Here is a 19,584-nt window from a genome sequence, read left to right as displayed (position 1 = left end):
TCAATGAAGATGAAGAAGAGAATGACGTTCTCCTGGCGCTTATTTATAGTCAACCTAGCAGTTTTTAGAGTGTATTGTAGAAACCAAATTTTCTGTAAAGTTGCTTTGCAACTATTTGTATTGTGGAAAGCATTATACAAATAAACTTGATTCAATGCTTGATTATCCCAACCCTATCTCATGGCGATTTCGTACTGATTCGTACAAATTAACCAAGTGGGCTAAATCGTAAGGTAATCGGCCTATGCTCTCAATGTCAAATGCAGAAATGTTAATCCATGCATTTATGACTTCAAGGTTAGATTATTGTAATGCTTTATTGGGTGGTTGTTCTGCACGCTTGGTAAACAAACTACAGCTAGTCCAAAATGCAGCAGCAAGAGTTCTTACTAGAACCAGGAAGTATGACCATATTAGCCCGGTCCTGTCCACACTGCACTGGCTCCCTATCAAACATCGTATAGATTTTAAAATATTGCTTATTACTTATAAAGCCCTGAATGGTTTAGCACATCAGTATTTGAATGAGCTCCTTTTACATTATACTCCTCTACGTCCCCTACGTTCTCAAAACTCAGGTAATTTGATAATACCTAGAATATCAAAATCAACTGCGGGCGGCAGATCCTTTTCCTATTTGGCGCCTAAACTCTGGAATAACATACCTAACATTGTTCGGGAGGCAGACACACTCTTGCAGTTTAAATCTAGATTAAAGACCCATCTCTTTAACTTGGCTTACACATAACATACTAATATGCTTTTAATATCCAAATCCGTTAAAGGATTTTTAGGCTGCATTAATTAGGTAAACCGGAACCGGAAACACTTCACATAACACCGTACTTGCTACATCATTAGAAGAATGGCATCTACGCTAATATTAGTCTGTTTCTCTCTTATTCCGAGGTCATCGTAGCCACAAGATCCAGTCTGTGTCCAGAACACCTTAGAAGAGATGACGCTGACCCTCAGAGGACCTCAGATGATGCTAACCCTGAATCAACAACAGAACTAACAAATATTGCTACAAGTGTGACTGCATCATATAATAATTATTAATTATTAATAATATTAATAATGTTCATCGTCTGGCTGACTACGCCTTGTATTAATTTTTCAAAAAATCCTGTCATACGTGCACAAACTGACAGTCACCACTTATAAGCTATTACTTAATATTGTAGATACATAATTTTCTGTAAAGTTGCTTTGTAATGATTTGAATTGTAAAAAGCGCTATACAAATAAACTTGAATTGAATTGAATTGTGAAAGGAATACTTTGAGGATATCCTCAACCCCACCGACAAGTCATCCGTTGAGGAACCAGAGGTCAAGGCCTCAGATGTGGACTCGGCCATAACCCAAGCTGAAGTCACTGAGGTAGTTAAGAAGCTTCTCGGTGGCAAGGCACCAGGGGTGGATGAGATCAGCCCTGAGTACCTCAAGTCTGTGGATGTCGTGGGGCTGTCTTGGCTCTCTGCAGCTTTGCATGGTGGTCGAGGACAATGTCTCTGGAATGGCAGATCAGGGTGGTGGTCCCTTTTATTAAGAAGGGGGGCCGGAGTTTGTGTTCTAACTAAAAAGGGGTAAACACTCCTCAGCCTTCCTGGGAAAGTCTATTCCAGGGTACTGGAGATGAGAATTTGGCCCATAGTCAATGGGCCGGATGGTGTCTGGTTTGGGGACCACATGATTTAGTCTCTGCTTTTTTCAGATGATGTTGTCATGTTGGCTTCATCGGGCCAGTACCTTCAGTGTGCTCTGGGATGGTTTGCAGCTGAGTGTGAAGCGGATGGGATGAGAATCAGCACCTCCATGTCCTAGACCATGGTTCTAAGCCAGAAAAGGGTGGCATGTCCCCTTCAGGTTGGCGGAGAGCTCCTGCCTAAAGTGGAGGAGTTCAAGTATCTTGGGGTCTTGTTCATGAGTGAGGGAACGATGGAGCGGGAGATTGACAGGCGGATAGGTGCAGCTTCTGCAGTGAAGCGGTAGATGTACCTGTCTGTCATGGTAAAGAAGGAGCTGAGCTGCATATTGAAGCTCTCTAATTACCGGTCAATCTACATTCCTACTCTTACCTATGGCCATGAGCTGTGGGATATGACCGAAAGGACAAGATCCCACATACAGGTGGCCGAAATGAGCTTTCTCCGTAGGGTGTCTTGGCGCACCCTTAGAGATAGGGTGAGGAACTCGACCACTCGGGAAGAGCTCAGAGTATAGCTGCTATTCCTCCACATCAAGAGGAGTCAGCTGAGGTGGCTTAGGCATCTGTTCTGATCTGTTGTTTCAGTAATGCCTGCCCCTTGCCAAAGCAGCAAGATCCCTCTGATAAGGATGATATCAATTTGATATTGATATAAATAAATATACAAATAAATATCTCCTTTTGGAGTGGACTTTGAGATGTGTAACTTTGTAGATCTTTGTTATGCCCAAACATGCACACTACACGCTGACTAAAATTCAAAAAGTGAAAAAGTATAATAGGACCCCACTAAGAATATCTGCTTGTTTCGTCTGACATCATCCTTCCCCACTTCTGAGACCTAACGCTCTGCCAGACACCCCCCAAAAAACAACAAACTGATTCTGCTAAAATGTTAGTGTCTGAGACACTGTGAGCATGGAGACTGTAGTGTGCACAGCAAATTACGCTTAGCTGAAATACGTAATATTAATGAAATAGTGTTAATAAATGGCTGCTGAGATAGTATTCTCAAGTGAAATGAGTCAAGGCTTGGACCCGGAAACAGCAATCCTAACATCATGACTTAACAAGAGGATTCTCCCAAGCCATCAAACTGACTTCATCAGACCAAGAACGCCAGTCCAGAGCCAGAAGCGATGTCAGACTGTTTTATTCTCAGTATATTGACTTGCATGGTTCAACTATTTGCTTCAAGACTATTACTGTACCCTAAAAAAACAAGTAGGGTTGCTTCTGGTTTCATGATGTACAATCATTTTCAATAACATTGGCAAACCTACCACGTACATACTGCCATATACCCATATATATATATATATATATATATATATATATATATATATATATATATATATATATATATATATATATATATATACATACATATATAAGTTATTTTTTTGTGTGTGTGTGTGTTAATTATAGGACCTAAAATCTCTGTATATGTATTAAGAACGCGGTCTGAGACTTGATGGTTGCTCTGTCAATTCGTTGTCATCAGGTAGGAACCTAGAACAATATTATGTTTGAAAAATTGTTTTCTCTGTTATTGTTATTGATAAGCATGCTATAGAAATATAAAACTGATAATGCATCATCATTTTGCTTTTTCAGCAGCTGTTCAATACAAAACAATTGTTACAATAATTTGGAATTGTAGTAATTTATACATATTTGCATATTATTATAGATAATATATATTTAAGTTCTCACTTTTAGTTTGCTTATTAGCATGTCTATTATTACATATTGTCTATTTATTAGTGATTTTAAATAATTTATTCTACATGACCATCTACTTCCCTTATCCTACCTAATACATAAACTTAACAACTACCTTACTTACAATTAATAAGCATCATATTAGGAGTTTATTGAGAAAACGTTGTAGTCAATGGTTTGTTAATAGCGAGATTTGGACCATAAATTATGACCAAATACACAACATAAGATTAACTGTGGCCCCTCTTGTGCCCCTTTCTTTCATGAATACCCTTTTTTTTTTTTTTTTTACATGGATGTAATATTTTCTTCACTCTATTTTTATTTATTTATTTATTTATTTATTTATTATTTATTTTATTGTTTTTTTTTTTTTTTTTTTTTTACTTTTTGATACACAATAGCCTGTTGGGGCAACTTAATGGCTGCATTTTCTTCTGAATTATGTCCTAACACTTTAAGTCAAATTGATTTGTTGTGTTTCATATTCAAGAGATTATAAACTAGATGCAACTTTTTTGGGAGTTTTGCATCAAATATTCTTCGACTTTTTATAAATAATAAATCTGTTGAAAGCAGATCTGTTGAAAGCAGTTATTTCGAGTTAGATGCCAAAAGCTCTCCTCCTATTGAAATGTGATATCAACGGGGTTAAAATAACATATTTTATACGCCCTATAAAGGGGTGGAGAAATCGTTTTTACTTTTTAGAGGTTTGTACAGGATACAGGTTCGCTGCACATTACGGGAATATTTTTAAATAGCTGTTCCACTTGGTCTAGTAGATCATTGAAAAAAGGTAAGTGTGTGTCATTTCGTAGAGAAGGGAAAATAAGCCTTAATTCGAGCTGAAACAGGTCTAGAGCTGTGTTTTGTTGAACATTAATTATATACCCATCGAGTGAAGTGATCGCTCCAGACAAAACTCTAATCGGAACTTCGAGTTCAGTAAAGTTGGCAACATGATAATTTCCTAGATCAATAACTTGTGAAATATAAAAGTTGTTTCTACACAAATAACGCATCTTTAATCTTAATAATGTACACAACGAGCAACAACCTAATTATTCTCAAAACAAGACCTAATTTTGATCTCTTTGTGCAGGAGGCTGAGAAACAAATCCGTCTAGAAAGCACTAAAGACGGACCTGCGTAAAAAGAAAAAAGAACAAAAACAAACAAACAATTTATATTTGTATTTGTTGTTATTTATTTATTTTGTATTGGTTTAATGCTAATTTTAATGTGCGTGATCATTTTTCTGCACAAAGTTTTGCGGTCACGGTTAAATATAGCCTACTACTACCAATAATCATAGCTAATAAACATGGAACTCAAATTTAAAAACGAAATAAATATAGCCTGTATTGCACAAAATTAAAACATGAACTTTAATTAATTTGCAAAATTACAGAATAGCAAACAATAGTCACGGCTCGAAAAATAATAGACGTAAATAAAACATTTAATAACGCATAAATACTACTACTACTACTACTACTACTACTACTACTACTACTACTACTACTAATAATAATAATAATAAATAATAATAATAATAATAAAGTGATAAATAAATAAATAAACTAAAATATGAATGCAAAATTATCCAACTTGCACACCAAATCTTGTTTTCTTTCGTATATTTAACTGTTCTTTTTGCTCATTTTATTTTATATGCTTATATGTTGTTTTTCTCTGCGCTCGTTTCCACCTTATGCGCTTGATTTTCCAAATGTTGCAGTTAGAGTTTCATGTAAATCAAGGCGAGTTTAAGCGTAATCATTGGTCCACTAGTACTAGATTGACAGCTCCTCCTCTAGCCAATCAGTCGAAGAGGGTGTTGACATCACTCCAATGCTCTCATTAGCTCAAGTATTAGCTGCCGATGTTCTGTGTTCTGTTCAAGCAGCAACCTCTCTCTCTCGTGAAGCCCATAGGGAAATAACTTAAACTGTAATTCATTGACTGGCCGCTAGAGACTGGCTGCAAAAGGGAGTCAGTCCCATAGACTCCACATGTTAAAATGCCCAACATTACAGCAAAAAAAAACAAAAAAAAAAAAAACAAAAAAAAAAAAAAAACCTTTACAGCCTGGTTCCAAACAGTATTTTGTTCTATTTAGCCCTTCATGTCAACTGTGAGGGGGGTGAATTATTTCAGAACACATCCTTTAAAATTAAATTAAGCCTTAATATTCTTTATAATTAAAGTCCCAGTGAAACTGAAGTTGCAAACGACTTTTCTCCAGCTGTTGTGACATATTTCCGAGAGAAACGGAATAATAAGAGAGGAAAATAGTGGGCGTGGTTTATTTTCCAACTAGCACCTGATTGGATCTAGATAAGTAGGTGTGTTCAATTGCATGAGACATGGTTCATTTCAATAAGTTGTTCTATATCTTTCAACATAAGTTACCCTTTGTAAAGTGTTAGAGATGAACGTTATGTCGAATCTGTCTTGATTTAAGGGGTGATGTTGAACTCACAAAGTTTGACGGTGAGTTGAACTAGCAACAACCAAGCTCTTGAGACGTTGAACATCATACAGGGCTGCCAACATAACTTTGTCATATTATGCTTAATAAACTAAATAAATGTCTCATGTATTACATGCCCCCCCCCCCCAAAATAAATAAAATAAAAATAAAATAAACATAAATAAATAAATAAATAAATAAATAAATAAATAAATAAATAAATAAATAAAAATAATAAATAAATAATAAATAAATAAATAGCCTTTATGTGTTTTTTTCTCATATTGTTATCATACAATATCAATATCACATGAGCAGGGAGAACAGTAGGCTGTTACAGGAGTACTGTTTTTACCTGAATATCACACGTTTTAATTAGATTTTATACAACAGTTCAGTGAGAAGTCGATATTGTGTTATATTTTAAACACAATATTTAGCTTTTTATCAAGTTTGCAATAAAATGAATAAAATGTGTGTGTGTGTGTGTGTGTGTGTGTGTGTGTGTGTCTGTGTGTGATTAACAGTAATCCAGCATGGCTGTACATGAAATCCTCCTGGACTGTTTGGAGAACCTGGATTCTGATGAGCTGAAAATATTTAAATGGCACTTAACTCAAGGAGTAAACGAATTCGCCAAAATTCCCAAGAGCCAGCTGGAGAATGAACCGAGGTGTGCTATTGTTGAGTGTATGATTAACCGTTTTCAAACTGATGGTGCTGGGGAACTCACTCTGCTCGTTCTGAAAAAGATGAATCAGATGAATTCTGCAAAAGAGCTGCAGGAGAAGTTAGGTAAATGACATATAACACATATACACATTACAACACAACACTTAAAGATGTGCCTACACACAATGCAGTGTTTTATTTCATACAAAAGACAAATATATGTACATCTAGCCGGTTGTTATCGCAGAATAACTCAGACAGGGTGATCAGGACCCAGACTCGAAGCAAAGGTTATTCTGTGATAACAACTGGCTGGATGTACATTATCCTGCTTATTACATGCTACTTGCCACATAAGCTTCGGTGAACACCGCACATGCGTGCAAGTGGAAGATTCAAACTAAACCGACATTTATGGGAAACCATTTGTTACACATTTCATCACGAAATAATTGAGGCAATAAAATAATTACTGTTTTACAAAAATGTATTAAAACCTTAACTGTTTGTTAGTTCTCTTATAATCCATTACAGTGTACAAAACAATCATAGCAAAATGGCAGCAGCTGCATTTATATGAAACGAGAGCAAGTCCGCGATACCAGGATGACATGAATAAACAATTGTACACCATTTTGATTCGAGTTTTAATATTTTATCAGCTAAACAAAATAAAAAAAAGAAAATAGTTCAAGCAAGAGTACAGCGCCGACTACTGTTACTGTTACTGAGCCCGTGTTATTACCGGTTGTTATCCATGGATAACATACCTTGAATTGTTGCGATTGACCAATCAGAATCAATTGTATGTAATAACCTCATTTATTAACTATGTATGTAAGGAATAGCCTGCTAAATAAATAGATAAATAAATACACATTTATTTTCTTCTTATTATCATCTTCACGCAGGTAAAAAGGAGGATTCATTGCAGTCCAAACACACTGCTGAGGCTGGTACAGCACAGAAACAAGAGGGATGCAAACCTGGTAAATCTATCTATCTATCTATCTATCTATCTATCTATCTATCTATCTATCTATCTATCTATCTATCTATCTATCTATCTATCTATCTATAAATGCATTATAAACAGCTATTGATCTAGTGAGCAATATTTATGACATACTTAAATGTTGTGCTTTTGTGTAATGTCGTGCTGCACATTTATTCTGCTGTCCAGAGATTATTTATCAATGTGTGTCCACAGGCGCTGAGTTTGTAGAGAAACACAGGACCGATCTGATCAACGGAGTCTCTCTGGTGGACCCCATAGCAGATGACATGAAACCTCTGATCGGTGACGAAAAATACCATATCATCTTAAACTCAGGAACAAGACCAGCACAAATGAGAGCTCTTATGAACTTCCTGACAAGTGCTAGACTGAAAGACCAACTTTACCAGAGTCTTCTAAAACATGAGCGTTTCCTTGTTGAAGATTTGCAGAGTTCTGGGTAGATGGGTTTAGTTTGGCTTATTGTCATTCAAGGCACAATGAAACTCAATATGTTTTCACTGCAAATGACAGACAGGACAGTTTTTGATAAATGTAACATCTGTAACATGATGTCACTGTTTGCTTGTCCTTTAATACAATATTTGGAACTCAGAATTCTCAGGAACCTTTTTTACCAATGCGCACACACACACACACACACACAGACACACACACATGTTTGTTTTTGTGAAAAGTGGGGACATCCCATAGGTGTAATGGTTTTTTATGTAGAAACTGTATATTCTATCGCCCTTCACCAACACTACCCCTAACCCTCACAGGAAACTTTGTGCATTTTTACTTTCTCAAAAAAAAAAAAAAAAAAACTCATTCTGTATGATTTATAAGAGTTTTGAGAAATGGGGACATGGGTTATGTCCTCATAAGTCACCCTCTCCTTGTAATACCTGTGTCATACCCATGTCATTATACAGAGTTGTGTCCTGATATGTCACAAAAACATGCCCACACGCACACACACAAACACACACATTATTTCCAATCAAAAGCAATTAAATTGTTGATTCTGAGATAAAATAAATAATTGTGTAGGTTCATCTGACCACACAAATGTTGCATGACAGAACCAACCCATCACAGAGAGTGTTTACTCTGTTCTGACAGAGCATTCTAACAGAGCTTTGTAGTATCTTATCTTAAAGCATTTCAAAACAGCAACCCTGAACAATGCTTATCAGCATAAAAAAAAAAAAAAAAAAAAAAAAAAAAAAAAAAAACTATATACATGTTTTGAATTTATTTCACAATAAACAAATTGAAACTAGCATACATAGTTTGTGCAATTACAAAATATCATGTTGTAATCTGTAATATTAATTTAAATAACACACTATCAAAAAGCTGCATTTTATGCATGCAACAGCCGGTCACTGGCCGTCCATTATGAAAATGAACCATTTGGTTTTGCTTGAGTACCCACAGTTCAACTTTAGTATTTAGTTTTGAATCAGGTGTAAACTAAAATATAATCTACTATGTTACATCTAAAGTGTATTGATTTTAAAATGCATTTTAAACAAAGTGGTTATCATGAAACATTTTACTTTTAGTAAATGATCATTTAAGTTTAGTTAAGAAGTATATTGGTATCAGTGATACTGCCTTTAAAGATACCAATAATGTATTGAAATAAGTAGGCTTGGGTATCGAGTATCGAGTAATAGTTCAAAAGTTTACATTTCGATTCCTAGTTTCGATTCACAGTCCGCCGACCGGAAGAAGAAACCGCTGGACACCAACAAAGAAGCGTCCACCGGAAGTGATGGCATAACCGAGCAAGTCGAACATGGAGAGTGTGCGTCGGCGGTCCAAATTGTGGCTTCACTTTTGTAAACACAACAAAATCTTTGCAAAATGCAACTTTTCAGAGGTGGAATCACCAACATTAAGGTTAGTTAAGCAATAACGGTTGAGCTCAGCTAATTGATACTGAGTTACGGTGCGTTTCCCAAAAGCATAGTTGCTAACCTGTTAGCAACTTTGGTTGGCAATGGGAAATTGTATTGCAACCAACAAAGTTGCAATAAAAACTAACTATGTTTTGGAAACGCTCCCTTAAAACGTAACAGCAACGTTACATGTTTGTTTAAGTTTGAATGGACATCGTGATAACTCAAAATGCAGCAAAAAGTGCTAAAAACAAAGGCTGTTTACAAAGCACAGACCGGTTGTGTTGTTGCAGAGGAAATTAGTGATGTTCTGTCAGAGTTTGGCATATCTGATAAAATTTTAGCAGTCACTGTTGATAATGCTGCCAAAATGGATGTGGCTATTAAACGCCTGCGAATTGTAAAACTGCTGTTTTGCCCACACACTTAATTTAGCAGCACAAAGTCTATACTCCCTAAATTCAATGAAGCAGTGGGTGGTTAAGTTCCGAACCATTGTTGTGTGGATGAAGATTTGCTCAATGGCAAAGGTGGTTCTTGGAGAGAAGCAATGACAATCAAATGCTAATCATGTTTTCATGCTAGCGACATGCTATCAACATGTTAATTATGTAAGAAACATGTTAACGACATGCTAGCAACATGCTAATCATGCTTGAAACATGCTAGCAACATGTTAATCATGCTAGAAACATTTACATTTATTCATTTAGCAGACGCTTTTATCCAAAGCGACTTACAGATGAAGACAGTGGAAGCAATCAAAAACAACAAAAAGAGCAATGATATATAAGTGCTTTAACAAGTCTCAGTTAGGTTAACACAGTACACATAGCATGGGATTATAAATAATATAATAAATAAAAAGAAAACAGATAGAATAAAAAAAAAGAATAGAGCAAGCTAGTTAGAGGTCTTTACACATACACACAAATATATAATTGGATAATAAATTAAAAGAAAAATAGAATACAAAAAGATTAGAAAGGTAGTTAGATTTTTTTAAGAATAGAATTAGAATATTGAGTGATAAAGTTAGAGGGTCAAATAAAGATGGAAGAGATGTGTTTTAAGCCGATTCTTGAAGATGGCTAAGGAATCAGCTGCTCGGATTGAGTTGGGGAGGTTGTTCCATCAGGAGGGAACATTTAATTTAAAAGTCCGTAAAAGTGACTTTGTGCTTCTTTGGGATGGCACAATCAAGCGATGTTCACTTGCAGAACGCAAGCTTCTAGAGGCACATAATTCTGAAGTAACAAATTTAGGTAAATGGGTGCAGAGCCAGTGGTAGTTTTGTAGGCAAACATCAATGCCTTGAATTTTATGCGAGCAGAAACATAGAAACATGGTAACAACATACTAATCATGCAAGCAACAGAAACAATGCTAGTGACATGCTAGCAACAAACTAATCATGATACAAACATTCAAGTAACATGCTAATTATGCTAGTAAAATGTTAATCATGCTAGCAACATGCTATCAGCATGCTAATCATACTAGAAACATGTTAGCGACATGGTAGCAAAACATGCTAATCATGCTAACAACATGCTAAACATGCTAGAAACATGCTAGTCACATGTTAATCATGCTAGCAACATACTAATCATGCTAACGACATGCTAGTGACATGCTAATCATGCTAGAAACATGTTGGTCAAATAGTAATCATGCTAGATACATGCTAGCAACATGCTAGTCGCATGCTAATCATGTTATCAAAATGTTAGTGACATGCTAGCAACATTCTAATTATTCTAGAAACATACTAGCAACATGCTAGCAACATGCTAAGCATGCTAGAAACATGCTTACAACATGATAATAATGCTAGCAACATGCAATGTTAACAACAATCTAGTCATGCTAGAAACATGCTAATCATGCTAGAAACATGTAAATAATGCTAGCATCATGCTAGCAACATGTTAGTCATGCTAGAAACATGCTAGTCACATGCTAATCATGCTAGCAACATGCAAATTATGCTAACAACATGCAAATTATGCTAGAAACAAGTTAATAACATTCTTTCTATAACATTCGTGTTAGTAGTGTACATTCTTTCAAATACTGGTGACAAGCTAGCAACATGTTAATCATGCTAGAAACAAGTTAACAACATTCTTTCTAACTAATATATCTTTCTTTCTCTCAACTTATCTATCAATATAACTTTAAACTACTTTAAACTTCAAAATACTTTAAACTTTCTGGTCAGGCTTTCTCAAGGCAACTTAAAGTTTGTCTCGACAAACTTTTCTTTATAGATATTTATGAGCTCTGCAGTAGTGTAGTACTACAGTATTATAATCCAATTTTACAAAAGTATTGTTTGTCTCCTAGGATAAAAAGCATTTGTAATATGACTTAAAATTGATGTTATTGTTTTTGTCAGAGCTGCCCCGACACTCACTCATACTCGATATGAGAACACGGTGGAACTCTCTGTTAGGGTTGCCACCTTCAATACATAAAAATAAGGGATGCCTGGGGGGGGGGGGGGGGGGGCATCCCTCGGGGCCATGATGACCACAGCTCCAATGACGTGCCAGTAGTGGTAAATTAAAACTTAAAACATGTTTTCATAAAAATATTAATTGCTAATTGTAATGTCTTGAGATCTCTGAACAGAACTCAACCTCTACTAAACTTTAATTAACTACTTGCTTACTTTAGCAATAATAACGCTTTGGAGGTCTAACCACTCTACCAGAATGCGTCACCTTCACAGTTTCTTCAGCAACACCTTCAGGCACTGGAGACATCTTTGCAGGAGTCGGTACAGGGAGCAATGCCTGCTTTGTATCAACCACATCAGGAACACAGTCATTTATAACTGGATCGAATGAGTCCTGAATGTGTGAATTGTGGAAACTCAACTCTTTGGTCTTTAGCAGGTGTTTTCGATTTCTTCTGTAGATTTATCCACCCTGTGTTTGAACCTCGGTTTGTCAAGACTTTTCACCACTACAGCTGGCTGCCAACAATTCTCAGCTCTCAGCCTCACCATTTCTCCTTCACTCAGAGAAGGCAGGTTTCTAGCCCCACGATCATAGTATAACTTTTGCTTCAGCTGCCTGTCTTTTAGGCTTTGCTGAACACCTTTGTGCAGCTGCGGCTGTAACAGTTTACTCGCTGTTGGTATTCTGGTTTTCAATCTATGGCCCATAAGTAGCTGTGCAGGAGATAACTTTTCTCCACCTAGCAGCGTATAACTGTACTCATGTACTCACAACAAATGTACGGATCTAATTGACTTTCTTGCACCTTCTTGAGTAGGTTTTTGATGGTTTGTACAGCTCTTTCACTCTGACCATTAGACTGAGGACACCTTGGACTTGAAGTTGAGTGTTTGAACTCCCAGTCATCTCTGAAGTTGCTGAATTGAGCACTCACAAACTGTGGTCCTTTATCTGAAACAACTTCATCTGGAATCCCGTGTCTTGCAAATATTGACTTCAGTGCTGTTATTACATGCTGGCTTGTTGTCTGTGTCAACTTTGTAATTTCAGGATTTTTTTAGAAATAATCAACACATAGCAAGTAATCTGCTTTTGTGAAAAAGATAAACTCCTACCTTTGTCCACGCCCTGTCTGGTAATTCATGACTGACAAGAGGTTATTTGGTATTGTTCCTTTTGAAAGTGTTGCACACTTTGACACCATACCTTCAATTTGTTTTCCCATGCCGTGCCAAAACAATACATCTCTTGCTCTCTCTTTACACTTAACAACCCCTAAATGAGCTTCATGAATCCTCTCCAGCATTTCTGCTTGAAGACTTTGTGGAACCACGAGCCTTGTGTTTTTGAACAACAGTCCTTCTGATATGGTCAGCTCTTCTCTGAATGTCCAGTACTTTTTTACTGCATTTGGCAAATGTCTGATTTGTTTAGGCCATCCTGTCTTGACTACTGTCATCACTCCATCTGCAGTATGTAAGATGGGGTCAGGGCACGAACAGCTGCTTCTGCACACTGAAGTTCGCTGGCTCTCCAGGGGGCGGGCGTTACAGCGGTTGTATAAGCTGCGAGAGGAGGTGAAGTGGTTTTTGACAGAAATCAAATCAGATCTGGCGAAGCATCTGGATGACACTTTGTGGCTTGCGTCTCTGTCCTATTTGGTCGATATATTTGATCGCTTGAATGGCCTCAACCTGTCTTTCCAAGGCCATGAAACTCATATTTTGCTCCTTGCAGACAAAGTGCACGCCTTCACACAAAAACTAGACCTCTGGCATGGCCACATCAGTCGAGGGAACTGCGACCTGTTCCTCAGCCTCGCAGACTTTATCTCTGATGTCACACAATTTCTCCTCCCTATTTCAATCAGTGTCTGAGCACTTGTCAGCAATGAGAAAACAATTTGCGACAAATTTTAAAGAGGATTATTTCTCTTTTGCGTGGGTTCGAGATCCGTTTGTGTGCACAGCAAACGAGCTATCAATCGATATGCAGGAACAGCTTATTGAGCTGAAGCGTGACAGTAGACTGAAGGAACTCTTCAGCTACTGCCCTCTTTCGTCATTCTGGGCAGCACTGATGCAGTAACACCCTTAACTCAGTGATCTTGCCTTGAAGATTGTCCTTCCTTTCGCGTCAAAATACTTGTGTGAGGCAGGATTCTCAAAAATGACTGCACTCAAAACGAAATACCACAATTGTGAACAAAATGAGGATGATGATGCTATGTTTATCAAACTTTGAAACAAGAATTGAGGATCTTTGCAAGGCAAAGCAGGCTCAGATCTCACATTAACATCACCTACCTGCAAGCTTCTGTAAAAAATACAGATGATGCCTACTATTAGGCCTAGTGATAACAATAATAAAGCATGAATTAATATCAGAGGTCTGGTGCAATTCCCAATTATAGCAATAGCCTAGTAATGATAATAGGCCAACTGTTGATAATAATAATAATAAAAATAATAATAATAATAATAATAATAATAAAGCATGTAACCTCATATAACTATATAGCAATAGCCTAGTAATGATGATAGGCCTACTACCACTCATAATAATAATAATAATAATAATAATAATAATAATAATAATAATAATAATAATAATAATAATAATACCTGCAAGCTCACATTAGATTTATACTCCTGATTCTCTCTAAAAGCCACCTGAGCCTTTCATCGTGCTGTTCCGCATTTTCTCCCCACACGAGTATGTCGTCCATGATATTCACGACTCCCTCCAGGTCTTCGAGCCTTTGTGCTATGCCCTTCTGGAAGACTTCTGGGGCTGATGATTCACCGAAAGGTAGCCTCTTGAAACAGTATCTTCCAAAAGGTGTATTAAATGTACAAAGCTTGGAACTCTCTTCATCCAGTGGAATTGGCCAAAAGCCATGGTTAGCATCCAACACAGAAAAAAACTTTTGCATTTGGCTTTTGACCCACCACTTCTTCAACTGTCTTGAGTGGAAAGTGTTCTCTTTTTATAGCTTTGTTCAAATCTTTGGGATCAATGCAGATTAGAAGTTTGTTCGGCTTCACAACCGTCATCATAATATTGACCCAATCTGTTGGTTCTGTCTGTTTGTCGATCACTCCAAGACTTTCCATTCTGCTTAGTTCACTTTTTATTTTGTCTTTTAGTGCGATCGGCACTTTTCTGGGTGGATGTATCACCGGAGATACTGTCGTGTTTTCTTCACAGTCCACCTTGTAGATTCTCTTGACTAGTCCTAACTCTGTGCAAGCTGACATTCCCAGGATAGCAGGCGAGTCTTTCTCTATAATCTGGAACTCAATTTCAGCTTTTTTCTCTTTGAACTGGCAAATGAGCTTTACTTTGCCCTTTGGCTCCATCTTGTGGCCCGAGTACACTACTAACACGCAGTTAGACTTGCACATTGACATGGATTTTCCTGCAACTGCTCTGAAGTCTTTATATGAAATCACGTTGCACTCCGCTCCAGTATCCAGTTTAAAAGAAAGTGCTCTTTTGTTTACTTTAAGTGTTTCTGTCCACTTGTCTTTTCCTGTGCAACTGTGGCATCAGTTGCTTCATTAACTTGTGTCCCCGTTTTCTTTCCAGTCAGCATCTCTTTAAAGGGGGGGTGAAATGCTATTTCATGCATACTGAGTTTTTTACACTGTTAAAGAGTTGGATTCCCATGCTAAACATGGACGAAGTTTCAAAAATTAAGTTGTACGTTTGAAGGAGTATTTTTGTTCCAAAAATACTCCTTCCGGTTTGTCACAAGTTTCGGAAAGTTTTTTCGAGTATGTCTCTGTGTGACGTTAGATGGAGCGGAATTTCCTTATATGGGTCCTGAGGCACTTCTGCCGGAAGAGCGTGCTCCCGTATAGCAGAGCACTGAGAGCACAACAGACTTCACTGATCAGAGCGAGACGTCGCAAAATGTCACAAAGGGAGTGTGTTTTTGGTTGCCAGGGCAAGACAACCCTGCACAGATTACCAAAAATCATTTTGCATTATTGAGACACTGTTTTCCAAATGAATGTTGTTCAGTGCTTTGGCGCAATGTATTTTGTTTAAAGCACTATATAAATAAAGGTGATTGATTGATTGAAAAGAGAAACAGCATTAAGGGACCAGTGGATGGAGTTTATTTTTACAGAGCATCAAGTGTTTTTGTTTGTTCCCTGCATATCGAAGATGCTCTTTTTACAAACAAGGCCCAGTTTGACGACGGATTTGCGTATCGTTTATTTCTTAAGGATAATGCAGTCCCAACGAAAAAGGGTCACGATCGTGTGTTGGAACCACAGGCGGTGAGTAAAACTGCTTCAAATATCTCTGTGTTATTAACTTAGCTATTTGCGTGTAAGCACATCAAGTAAACAACATGCGATGTTGTCATCAAACTGCACTTTCCACATGTAACGTTAACGTTACAGCTTAAAAAAAAAAAAAAAAAAAAAAAAAAAAAAAAAAAAGACAACAAAGTGGAACTTAGTCATTTTCCAAAACCGCTAAGCAAATATATACAGTTTCAGTACATACCACATAGAGACGTCGTTACTGATGCTGCTCTTGTTACATTTCAGCCTCTGGATCTGTGTCACAGTTTCCAAACGCTCTCAATGCAAAAGCTTACTGGCGCTCGTGATTCTTTAGCTCCGCCCACACGTCACGCCTCCAGCCGGTCGTGTTTTTCCGGGAAAAATCGGTACAGACTATCTTTCTCTTATGAATATAATAAAACTAAAGACTTTTTGGAGTTATGAAGGATGCATTACTACTCTATAGGTACTCAAGATTAACAGGATATTGAGTGAAAACGAGCATTTCACCCCCCCTTTAAGGGCAGCCACTGATTTTTTTCGAGTACACACTTTGCATATTTGTCCACATGCAGGACACCTCCTCGGTTCGTGCCTTTAACCGCATCTGGTGCATTCCTTTTCTTTCTTTGACCATGCATTCGAAAGAAGAACTATTTCCAGGTGACTTCTTAGTTAGCTTTAGTTTGCTAATTTTGTTCACAGTCACTTCAGTTTCCTCGTGGAGTGCTTTGGTTTGGCTCTGCAGATATCCACGGCTTTGTTCAGATCCAGATGCGGTTCCCTTAAGAGTCGAGCTCTAATTTGATCATTGTTAACGCCACACATTATGCGGTCTCTGATCAGTGAATCAGTCAGCTGTGCAAATTCACATTCTTTGTTTTTAACTCAGTCACATAAGCATCAATCAATTCAGTTGGTCTCTGAGCTCGAGTGAAAAACTTGTGTCTCAGATATGTTAAGTTTTTCCTTGGTTCACAGTAATGCCTGAATTGTTCTTTCAGAGCTTCATAATCATTCACTTCCTCCTCTTCAAAAACCATGGTATTAAATACCTTTATCGCTTCATCACCGGCAACATGGAGAAAAGTAGCACATTTTATCTTGCCTGATTTCTCAGATGTTCCACTTGCAATGAGATGTAACTCAAACTTCTGTAACCAGGTTCACCAGTTTTCTGTGGCATTTCCTTCAAAACTCAGTTTCTTTGGAGGTTTTAGCTGATCCATTGTGAACTTCTGACACCATGTAATGTCTTATGGTAAACTCCTAGCTATCTGTTTAGGCTTAACGTTTAGGAAAACAAAATATAATAAAGAGAAGACACACCACAAGTTGTTCACTGTCAATGTCGTTCTTGTTCTGCTTGACTTGTCATAACAAAGATACATGTACAGGTCTCCACCTAGTGGCAAGTAACAGCATACATCACCCTAATGAACCTTAGTAATTGTGTAAGGTGGCGTGAACAATGATTTTGGATAAAATATTTATCATTGTTTGCAGACAGTAACACCATCTTAACAGTGAAACCACAGAATAAATAACCGACCTACAAATATTTCTAAATTCATGTAAAACACACAATTTTTTTAATATTATTATTGGTAAGTTAATCTATTTTATATAGTATATTGTTAATTCTACAGTAGCCTTTTGAATAATGCAATCATTAAAATTAGTTAAGTTGTTTATTTGCTTCACTTAGGCACTATATTTTTATTATAAAATATATCTATCTTGTCTCTTATTAAAATAATGCTTATGTGTCTGAATGTACACCTTAACCGTATTAAACAAAACAAATCACTAACACTTTAAAATAAGGTAAATTAGTTAACTACATTAATTAACATTAACTAATAATGATCTGCACTCATACAGCAATTGTTCATCTTTGAAAAATATGGGACAAACCCCGTCCAGATATCCTCAGTATGGCGACCCATACTCAGAGTTTGTGCTCTGCATTTAACTCATCCGAAGTGCACACACACAGAGCAGTGAACACACACACACACACACACACACACACACACACACCCGGAGCAGTGTTCATCATTTATGCTGCGGCGCCCGGGGAGCAGTTGGGGGTTCGATGCCTTGCTCAAGGGCACCTAAGTCGTGGTATTGAAGGTGGAGAGAGAACTGTTCGTGCACTCCCCCCACCCACAATTCCGTCCGGCCCGAGACTAGAACCCACAACCCTTCGATTGCTAGTCCGACTCTCTAACCATTGGGCCACGATTTCCCTTACATGTTCATGTATATGCAGCATCATACACATGTATAAATGTGTTTTCATGAGGTTTTCAAAAACAAAGCTGTCTTAAGGAAAGTGTTCCCCTGTGAAAATATTCGTATGTACATTCAAATTCATAGATTCGAAATGTATATTGTGGTTGAAATTAGCGCCGTGACTCATAATAAAGTTCAACAAAAGTAAAAAAAAAAGTTAATAGAATTAAAGTTTATGGAGAAAATTAGACTATTTCTTTCAGAAAGACCATTGGTTAGCTAGATCGTTTAAAATATTCTGCACTTTTTTTTATATATAACCCTGACCATTTCTAGTAAGAAATCAAAGTTCAATACTATAAAGATGAGATCCAAACCAAAACGCATCTAGTCAACCCGTAAAAACTAATTTTAGGCTACATTGCTTTAGATATCATCTTTTAGTGATAGATTGTGTGGCTCTTAAAAGAGCCTTTGTGTGTGGAGCTGCAGCGGAGCTCTACTTGGAGCTGGTGTACTTGGTGACGGCCTTGGTGCCCTCGGACACGGCGTGTTTGGCCAGCTCCCCGGGCAGCAGCAGACGCACGGCGGTCTGGATCTCTCGGGAAGTGATGGTGGAGCGCTTGTTGTAGTGAGCGAGACGAGACGACTCACCGGCGATGCGCTCGAAGATGTCGTTGACGAAAGAGTTCATGATGCCCATCGCCTTCGAAGAGATCCCGGTGTCAGGATGAACCTGCTTCAGCACTTTGTACACGTAGATGGCGTAGCTCTCCTTCCTGGACTTTCTGCGCTTCTTCCCTCCTTTCGCGGCGGTCTTGGTGACGGCCTTCTTGGAGCCTTTCTTCGGCGCGGACTTCGCTGGTTCAGGCATGATGCTGCTGGAGATCAAAACCTCACGAGACAATGATGAGAGAGAGCGGGACAGAGGCATTTATTGACTGGTCTATGCTAATTACCAGAGAGACAGGGACGTTTCTGATGGCGTATTTTCTTTGGTCAAAACCAAAAACTCGTGTTTAATTGGACAATTCGAAGAATAATGGCTAAAACCTGAGCCAATCACATGCGGCTA

The 19,584-nt window shown here is 37.6% G+C and overlaps 2 protein-coding genes across 2 annotated transcripts; one reads left to right on the top strand and one right to left on the bottom strand.

Moving 5' to 3' along the window:
* The first annotated feature begins 4,134 nt into the window (after positions 1-4,134).
* On the top strand, positions 4,135-8,204 carry LOC128017609 (apoptosis-associated speck-like protein containing a CARD). Its single transcript, XM_052603055.1, has 4 exons — positions 4,135-4,237; positions 6,445-6,712; positions 7,501-7,578; positions 7,800-8,204. Exons 2-4 carry the CDS (start codon positions 6,454-6,456, stop codon positions 8,048-8,050), a joined length of 588 nt encoding a protein of 195 aa, XP_052459015.1. The 5' UTR covers positions 4,135-4,237; positions 6,445-6,453; the 3' UTR covers positions 8,051-8,204.
* A 10,756-nt stretch (positions 8,205-18,960) lies between these two features.
* LOC128017615 (histone H2B) lies at positions 18,961-19,398 on the bottom strand. The gene has a single exon (XM_052603061.1). The coding sequence runs from the start codon at positions 19,381-19,383 to the stop codon at positions 19,009-19,011; it is 375 nt and encodes a 124-aa protein (XP_052459021.1). The 5' UTR covers positions 19,384-19,398; the 3' UTR covers positions 18,961-19,008.
* Positions 19,399-19,584: the final 186 nt, after the last annotated feature.

The sequence above is a fragment of the Carassius gibelio genome, chromosome A7, assembly GCF_023724105.1.
Source record: "Carassius gibelio isolate Cgi1373 ecotype wild population from Czech Republic chromosome A7, carGib1.2-hapl.c, whole genome shotgun sequence".
In the NCBI taxonomy this organism is placed as follows: domain Eukaryota; kingdom Metazoa; phylum Chordata; class Actinopteri; order Cypriniformes; family Cyprinidae; genus Carassius; species Carassius gibelio.
Note: the sequence above shows the minus strand (reverse complement) of the source record. Positions and strands in the feature narration are given on the sequence as shown.